At 46.6% G+C, this 8,308-nt stretch overlaps 2 protein-coding genes across 2 annotated transcripts in view; one reads left to right on the forward strand and one right to left on the reverse strand.

The window, feature by feature from the left end:
* The window catches only part of RFC4 (replication factor C (activator 1) 4, 37kDa), a gene marked incomplete at its 5' end in the record, with an annotated part of 12,249 nt that extends 10,963 nt beyond the window's left edge, over positions 1-1,286 (forward strand). The window contains 2 exons of the mRNA XM_010151407.1: positions 361-477; positions 1,166-1,286. Coding sequence (XP_010149709.1) covers positions 361-477; positions 1,166-1,261 — 213 coding nt within the window. The remainder of the gene's footprint in view (positions 1-360; positions 478-1,165) is intronic.
* A 700-nt stretch (positions 1,287-1,986) lies between these two features.
* On the reverse strand, positions 1,987-7,864 carry EIF4A2 (eukaryotic translation initiation factor 4A2). The gene is made up of 10 exons (XM_010151405.1): positions 7,819-7,864; positions 7,597-7,729; positions 7,198-7,337; positions 5,846-6,014; positions 5,544-5,653; positions 5,272-5,415; positions 4,724-4,861; positions 4,349-4,438; positions 4,035-4,114; positions 1,987-2,795 (listed from the first exon to the last, which is right to left on the reverse strand). Exons 1-10 carry the CDS (start codon positions 7,840-7,842, stop codon positions 2,651-2,653), a joined length of 1,173 nt encoding a protein of 390 aa, XP_010149707.1. The 5' UTR covers positions 7,843-7,864; the 3' UTR covers positions 1,987-2,650.
* Between the last annotated feature and the right edge of the window lie 444 nt (positions 7,865-8,308).

The raw sequence follows: 8,308 nt of genomic DNA on the forward strand, positions 1-8,308 counted from the left end.
GATGCTAAGCTTTCCTGGTTTTAGAGTAAAGGTTGGACACACTCAGAGGTTGTTAAACACTTAAAATGTCTCTAGCTCACAAAATCCCTGAGGTGAACATTGCCAGAAGCTGGAAGAATACTGGGGCAAGATCACTGCTCTGCACCCGCTGTGCTCTTTCAGTCTCCGAGGTGCTCGCTTCCAGGCACTGCCAGGCGAGATGCTGGACTGCACAGACCCCTGACTTGCCCTCTGAAACGTCAAAGTTCCCCGATGGATTTCAGTATAGTCCTTCAAACAGAATTTTCACATTCGTTTTCCAGTTTGTGGTGTTTCTGCTGCTGCTGAATTATTTCCATTTCCCCCCCCTCCCTGACACAGAATCTCCTAAACGAAGGGTATGCCGTTGCTCAGCTTGTAAACCAGCTGCACGATGCTGTTGTTGAGAGCGAAGATTACAGTGACAAGCAGAAATCCGTCATAGCTGAGAAACTTGCGGTAAGTCTGTAGCTGGAGTTGAAAAAGACCCCAACACGATCTCGACTGATTAATTCTTGTTTACTCTCCCTCTCTCAGGAAGGACCCATAATTTATTGTTAGTTCTGAGTGTTTCTTGGTAGAACCTAATTTTTTGTCCTGAGAAATTTCATGAGAAGGAATTGAAATCCAATTAAGTGAATTGTTAGCCACATTATACTGTTTTAAGGGGACTTGAGCAAGAGATTTATGGGTTTGAGTTGTTTCTTTTAATATAAATTGGGAGGGGAAAAATAGGATGAGATTGTCAGCACTTGAAAAAAAAAAAATTAGGAACTGCAAAATGCAAGTTGTTCCAGTGTGTAAAATATGTCTGCTCAAAAAAAAGAAGGGTTAATTAACATGCTAAGTTTTGAGCAAGAGGAAAAGACGCAGTGGTGGAGAGGTGGCTGTTTCGCGGGAGAAGGGCAGGTAGCGTTGATTACCGGCAGTGCTGCGCCTGGCAGCCGGTCGCAGTGCAGATGGTGCATCCCCTCCTGCGCATGACCTGTGCGTTTGGCCTCCTCGGGAAGGCGGGTACATGGGGTGTGGGGCTGGGGAGGGTGGCAGTTCAGCGGGCGCTTGGCAAGGTTCGCCCTGGTGTTCCTGGCTGGGACCGGAAGCAGAGGGCAGGAGCGCTGCTGTTGTACGAGGGTTTTTCTGTCTGCAGGAAGTGGACAAATGCTTGGCAGACGGCGCGGATGAGTTCTTGCAGCTGATGAGTCTCTGTGCCCTCGTGATGCAGCAGCTGACACAGAACACTTAACTCCTCCAGGAGTAGCGTGCAGTGGAACAGCTTTGTGCCTTGGTGGCTGAGCGGCCAAGGGCAGAGACATCTCTACTTTTGTACTTTTTGCAATAAAAGGACTGCTCGGCAGTTGGAAAAGCTGTGCTGGAACGTTTCATTTTGTTTTTATGCCAGGTTGAAGGGACCTGGCTGCTGCCAAGGCCAGCAATGCCCCTGTTTTGTACTCACCGAGGGTGAGTGTGTCTGCTGCACTGGGCCTTCAGGGTCTGCTGAGCAAGCAGGGATGGGCTGTTCGGCTTTGGAACAGCCTGGCCAAAAGATTGCAGCTCTTACAGGAGCACAGGCTGTGCCACTTCCACCCTGTCTGGCCCTTGGGCATTCAGTGCTGCAAAAGCCACTCCTGAGGGAACATTCTGTAACCCTGGTGTAGCTCAAGTGAAACAGGGGTGTGAAGGGTAGCTCAGGGCTGGGTGTGTTCTGAAGATCTTGCTCAGGTGTTCCAGTCTCATTCAAGAAACCCCATTACCTCTCTAACTGGGGCTCTTGGAGCCACTCCTCAGAGCTGCTCCTTCCAGCCCCTCCTGGATTGTGGATCTGGAAGCTGTCCTCCCTGCACTGCCCCATGCTCCTGGATGGAGCAAGGCCTCAGGCTGGTACTAGGCTTTTCCCCTCCAGGCAGCAGTAACTGAGCCTCTTTCTACTGCAATGAGACCCCACTCCAGCCAAGAAGCAACTATTCACAATTTAAGTGAATATAGAAGTATTTTATTGAACATTCAAACTTCATTAAGACATGTGCAATATGGCAAATTTTACTGGGTTTAACCCTAACTAAGACAATAGTATGATTGCTTGCTGGGGCTTAGCAACAGGGTCCAGATCACACTTACCACTAATTAAATACTTTATTGAATAAATACATATGAAACAAAAATGCATTTTAATGCTCTTATAAAAGTTCAGAGATTTTGAAAGGCCTTTCCAATTCAGTCTGAAGTGTAAGTACATACAATAAAGGAAGGTAGATTAGTTTAACATAATTGGCCGACTTTATACAGCACTTATATCTTTTAGTCCATAAGTAAATTATTAAATGATAAAGAACATCTAATACAACCACTTCTACAGAACTAGGAAATAAATTTCTAATAAAGAAAAAATTTACAGACCCCATGACTTTCCACCCAACCCCAACAGTCTAACCCTAACGTGGACAAAGCCAGCGGCTTTCCCCACAAGAGCTCACGACAAAAAGTCGCTTCGCTTATCAAAAATCTGTATTTCTGATCCGTTATGAGCATTGAGACAAGATTCAATGTATCCCCAAAGAAAGAAGCACGATGCACGTTGTGAATCGCCTATTCAGCAACAGCGAGCACTGCATTCACAACCACCTCATCCCAGGGATTAAATGAGATCAGCCACATTCATCGGCATCTCCTCCACGGTAGTATTGTAGAAAGTCTCAATGTCTCGCAGGATCCGCTTGTCCTCTTCAGTGACAAAATTGATAGCCACGCCTTTTCTGCCAAAACGACCACCCCGGCCAATCCTGCACAGAGAACACAGTTACACCCCACTTAACAGATCCATTCATCAGCTGCTTTTCTATCTGCCACTGGCCATTCCAGCTCTATCTCAGGAGAAACAGCAGCTAGTGCCAGCAGTGCAGAAGAGGTTACCCTTGGCTGCAAAGTAAGGTCTTGATGGAACCATTGGTGCCAAGGCCCCAGCTGGCACACCCATCCCACACACACCATCCAGCCCCAAGCACACAGCCCACAAGAGACAAGCTGCCCTCAAGGAATCACTGTTCCCAACTTAATCCAATCGTAAGGGAACAGCACTCTCAAGTGGAGGATTTTGATTCAATGCCATAGTTTCCAGTGGGAAAATTTAGGGGTTTTTAAACTGAAAACTCCAAGCTCAGCATGTTTGTGTAAGCCCATGCGGGTCACCGACACCCACCAGCAGCTCTACCTTCCTGCGGGCTGCGCAGCACCGCACGCCACTCAGCAAATAATCCAAAGGAATGTATAAATAGGGACTGGCTCTGCGTGCAAACGGTGCTGCTTACAAGTCCACGTCCTATATTACGCCAGTGCCGTTACTGAGGCCCTTCTCGTGTCACCAACCGCTGCTACTGACTCCTGTATTTTTTTTTATATCAAGTAATGAAGCACAGTTCACCTCACTGGGGGACAGTCACTAGGAGCAGGTAACTAAACCTAGGCAAACAAAACCCAAATTGTAACAACACACACCAGAGGGAAAGGATCCCACGAAGGAGCCACCAAGGCAGACAGCACATGAAGGCAGCTTGCCAGCAGGAGTGCAGGCAGTCCTGTACAACTGGTTTGCTAGTAACAGTGTCTAGTCACTGAGTAGCAAAGATCAGCCAGGCTGCTGTCCAGCTGCTACGCCAGCAGTGACCTTTGTCACCGTACTCCACAACCTACGTGACCAGAGGGCAGCTGGCCTTTTCCCCACGAGCAACTGATTAGCCATCACTGATGTCGTCAGACATCTAGAGTTCTCCCACTGCTGTTTTACTGTTCAAGAATTCTGCTCCTCCCTTGTTTCAGAGCCACAGCTGTGCGAAGTCAGGGCCTTTTTAAAGCAAAACCACAAACTCATTCCCCGCTAGCTTTAGAGCCACTGATGAATAGACATGCAACACCTCCGGGCATTGTGAGGGCTAACGGTAGAGACAGGCGAGGTTCCATGCTGGTTTCGGAAGAGGATGCGCCGTTCAACATAGCACACCCGCAACAGCACAGAGCCTACTCACCGGTGAATGTAGTTTTCACGGTTGGTCGGCAGGTCATAGTTTATAACCAGGGACACTTGCTGCACATCAATGCCACGAGCCTGAAAAGCAACACCAAGTCTTTAATCCGAGTCACAGGCTTTGGATTAAATTGTTTCTCCAACGCTTTTGTTGACTACAAGGTTAGTGATGAACTACAACTGTGTAGTCCATAGTGGAGCGCAGTCTTTGCTCTTCCAAGAAGCTCCCAACAGCTCAGGCTACAAGAGCCTTCACTGAACAATGAAGCTTTTGGCATTTCAACAGCAACATGTTTGGCGCAAGGCAACACTCACCAGCAAGTCAGTGGTGATCAGGACACGGCTCGATCCTGACCTGAACTCTCTCATGATAACATCCCGCTCCTTCTGGTCCATGTCACCATGCTGTAGAGTCAAACAAACTGACAGTTACTGCGGTTCCAGAACTCCAGACTGGCATATGTGTTAAAAGCAAAGGTGATGTATGAAACCCAGCGTCCCTACCTGCCGGGGCAGCAAAGCAGGTAGGGATAGAAGGAAGCATTTTTCTTTAAGCAGGGGGAACGATAATACAGCACTGCACAGCTATATTATAACTTTCCTGCTTTTCACCCCAGTGTGGCTCATTAGGGTTTGGTTTTCAGGATGTACACAGCATTTCAGGAGTCGCATGCAAGTATCGCTTCTTACCAGAGCTGAGACTGTGAAGTCCCTGGCGTGCATTTTCTCCGTAAGCCAGTCCACTTTTCTCCTTGTGTTCAGGAAGATAACAGCCTGGGTAATGGTCAGTGTCTCATACAAGTCACAGAGAGTATCCAGCTTCCACTCCTGAACAAAGGAGATCAGAAAACGCATCATGCCACTGACAGTTGAGGCGTACCAAGAGTCCCACACAAGGGATGTAACACAAAAACAAGAACTGATTGAGCATGCTCTAGTGTTCAGCTTTATTCAGTGCGACCTGAAGAGCTGAATCAAGGCATCATGGAAAGCTTCTGCATCAACTGTTGCACCAAATCTTAAGACACAGGACACTGGACATTAAGAAAGAGGTCCACCCTAGTCATTGCGGATCCAGTGCAGAGTTTTTCTTCTTCCTGCATGTACTCTGCTAGCATTATTACAGAAACCAAAGCTTAGCCTTGGTTTCTGTAATTTTAGCACAGTGCTTTAGCAAGAAGGTAGGGGAACTTCAACTTTTAACTCTTCCAGCCAGAGCAAGTACAAGCGAGACCAACCTCTCTTTCAACATTGATGTAGAATTGCTTGATACCCTCCAGAGTCAGTTCTTCCTTCTTCACCAAAATACGTATGGGATCTCTCATGAACTTTTTGGTCACTTCCAACACATCCATCGGCATCGTAGCTGACAGCAACACAACCTAAAACACAGCACTCTGTGTTAGCATGCGCCGAGGGTGCCAGCTTTGATTCAGACAACTCAGCAGTTCTCAGCTACACTGTAACAAACCCTGCATTCCTCAATTTACCCACGTGAAAGGTTTCCTACCTGGATGTTTGTGCTTAGTTTTTGAAAGATCTCATAAATTTGATCCTTAAATCCACGGCTCAACATTTCATCAGCTTCATCCAGAACAAACATTTTGATCCATTTAGGTGCTAATAATAATAAAAAGAAGATGTCAGGAAGTTTCAGAAACACACTACTTGTATAAATGCCACTCTCCTTTAGGACTAAGCTTTCCCATACAACTCTCCAGTGACAGCAAATACCTTATTTAAGCTCTCTCTGGGTGTGACATTTATATGGGAAATGTGTTATGTAATGAGCAAAACCAAGCTCATACTTACAAAGGTAGCGCCTGTTCAACATATCGAACACACGCCCTGGAGTTCCGACCACAATGTGTGGAGCCTCCGCCTGGAGCTTCTGCATTTCATTGCGAACATTTGTACCACCAATACAAGCGTGGCATGTTGCTCCCATGTAGTCTCCAAGGGCCAGAATTACCTTCTGAATCTAAAATAAAACCCTTCCATTAGCAGCAGTTCCTAGTACATTAAAGATTGAACACTTATCACTGGGAGCTACCAGAGCAAACAAGGATTATGCAGCTCTAATGGTCAGAAGAGGCAGCTGCTCACTATTTTGCCCAACTGCTCATTCTTGAAGTTGTTTGCCAAAAAGCTTAAGTCAGAGGGGCACTTATCTTTGTCTTTACTCACTGAACCACCTGAAGTGACTGCCATTCAGGGCCTCCAGAAGTGAAGTTTTGAACTGCCAAGGCTTGCATGCTAAGTGAACACTGGCCGGAAATTCACAGGAGAGTGCTCAAGTGCAGTGCTAGTGCCAGGCTTTGAAACAAGTCTCACCCCACCCCACCCGGGTCTTCAGAGCAGAACATTCTGATCAGAAGGTTTTTGTTCCACTGTTCTGTAACAGGTTTCTCTCCTGTGTGATTTAGTATCAAGAACTGCAAGAACAATCTTCATTATGGCACTGGCATCTCAGTACATGCCAGCTGTAAAAGACAAGAAGCTGGATGTAATCTATTTTGTACTCTGTTTTGAGTTCTGTTCAACATTTTATCTTAAAGGCCCTGCATTTCTCATACACAATCTTAAAAATTAATTATCCTCTGAAGTTTCGTTAAACACTCCCACTTAGTAAAACAGAATAGCAAGCCTTGAAGGTGAAGGAGACATGCAATAAGTGTCAAGTAAACATCACAAAAATGCAAAACAGATGAAGTGACCACATGCGCACCGCAGTTTTCATGTTGCACAACTGCACGCAAAGTTCAAATAGCTTCCAAAAAGTACTTTTTGTTTCCACTCAGAACACTGTGCTTTAGTAACGTTATCTTGTGTTTTGGCTTTCTGCTGAAGATGGTCCCTCAGAACTGTACACAGCATAGCAGCTGGCTCCTGCTATCCTGCCCCACACACCCCCCCCCCCCTGGCCCCTTCTATCCTGCCCCCCCCCCCCCCCCCCCCATGTGTATGACTCAACTTTTCAAGCAGGCAGAGAACTTGTGGGACAGAAGCCAGTTTGCATCCCCCATTACTCAACACAAAAAGGGTTCTGAATGGATATTAGTTGCAGCCCCTTAAGAAGTCTGTTTATTGTCTCACAGTTGTGAAACCTGAAACCTATGCAACACACAAGCAGCTTTTTTTTTTTTGAGCTACACTATCAATACCTGTTGAGCCAGTTCTCTGGTAGGGGCCAATACTAGTGCTTGGGTCTCCTTGAGATCAATCTCCAACTGCTGCAGGATGGAAATAGCAAATGTGGCTGTCTTGCCAGTACCTGACTGAGCTTGAGCAATCACATCATACCCTAAAAAAAGTAGGATACATATTTACTGCTCCCACACAGATCATTCATATGTAGTTTTATTTTATTCCCTTTGAAATAAGTGATCAGTATTACAAGTTCTCTCCATTTCAGGTCAGTCCCGAAAGATGGTGTACCATCATATCACTTGTCCAGTAAGGATTACAAATGGGTATCATCACATACTAATAAAATAAGTATATGCATTTTACAACACTTTAACGATCTGCTGTTGGTATCAACAAACCAATCACCTGCATACCTTTGATGCATGGAATAATAGCTCTCTGCTGGATAGCGGAAGGCTTCTCAAAACCATAAGCATAAATACCCCTTAGAAGGGATTCTTTTAAATTCATATCATCAAAATTGTCAACAATCTCATTCCAATTGCTCTGTAACAAAGAAAAAATAAAAGGAACATTAAATCCAGCACACATCTCCATCAGTGATTAAATTCTCAAGTCAATTCACATGTCCTCACCTCAATGACACCATCGGGGTCCATTCCCTCTGGGCCGCCATGGTCTCTGTCACCAAAAAGAAGAAGCTGTTAGCGCAGCAGTGACACACATGCAGAAGTGAGCTGATACCTTGGCTGCCAGAAGCCGTATCTGGAACCCGTGACAGATGATTCTAGCAGGTGCGCTGATATTTTGCCAGTGGAAGAACTCCCCACCCTCTCCCCACTGGCTTAGGTGCTACTAACCCAAGTCCCCAGCCCTCAGTGGGATAGATCCCCCAAGCCTTCAAGCCACTGAAGTTTTTAGACTGCAGGAAAAAACCCACCAGAAAAACATGGCTCGATGCCGGGTCAAGAGCCTGTAAAGACATGGCGCCAGCGAGGAAGCGACGGCCTGGCCCAGCGTAGAGCGCCCCCCTCGCGGAAGGAAGGCGGGGCTCCGCGTGCCGGGCCCCGCAGTTTTGGGGAGGGAGCGGGGAAAGCGGCAGCCACCGCGCGCGCTGAGGCGGCT

This window comes from Eurypyga helias, unplaced genomic scaffold (assembly GCF_000690775.1).
Source record: "Eurypyga helias isolate BGI_N326 unplaced genomic scaffold, ASM69077v1 scaffold13455, whole genome shotgun sequence".
NCBI classification, from domain to species: domain Eukaryota; kingdom Metazoa; phylum Chordata; class Aves; order Eurypygiformes; family Eurypygidae; genus Eurypyga; species Eurypyga helias.

What these genes read in the sequence shown, in the direction of transcription:
- EIF4A2 (XM_010151405.1), bottom strand. Translation starts at nt 7,842, where the DNA reads ATGGACCCCGATGGTGTCATTGAG. An exon ending in TGATCACCACTGACTTGCTG is followed by an intron (nt 4,115 to 4,348) that starts GTGAGTGTTGCC and finishes GTTGCTTTTCAG; the next exon opens with GCTCGTGGCATTGATGTGCA. An exon ending in CGTGAAAACTACATTCACCG is followed by an intron (nt 2,796 to 4,034) that starts GTGAGTAGGCTC and finishes TTCTCTGTGCAG; the next exon opens with GATTGGCCGGGGTGGTCGTT.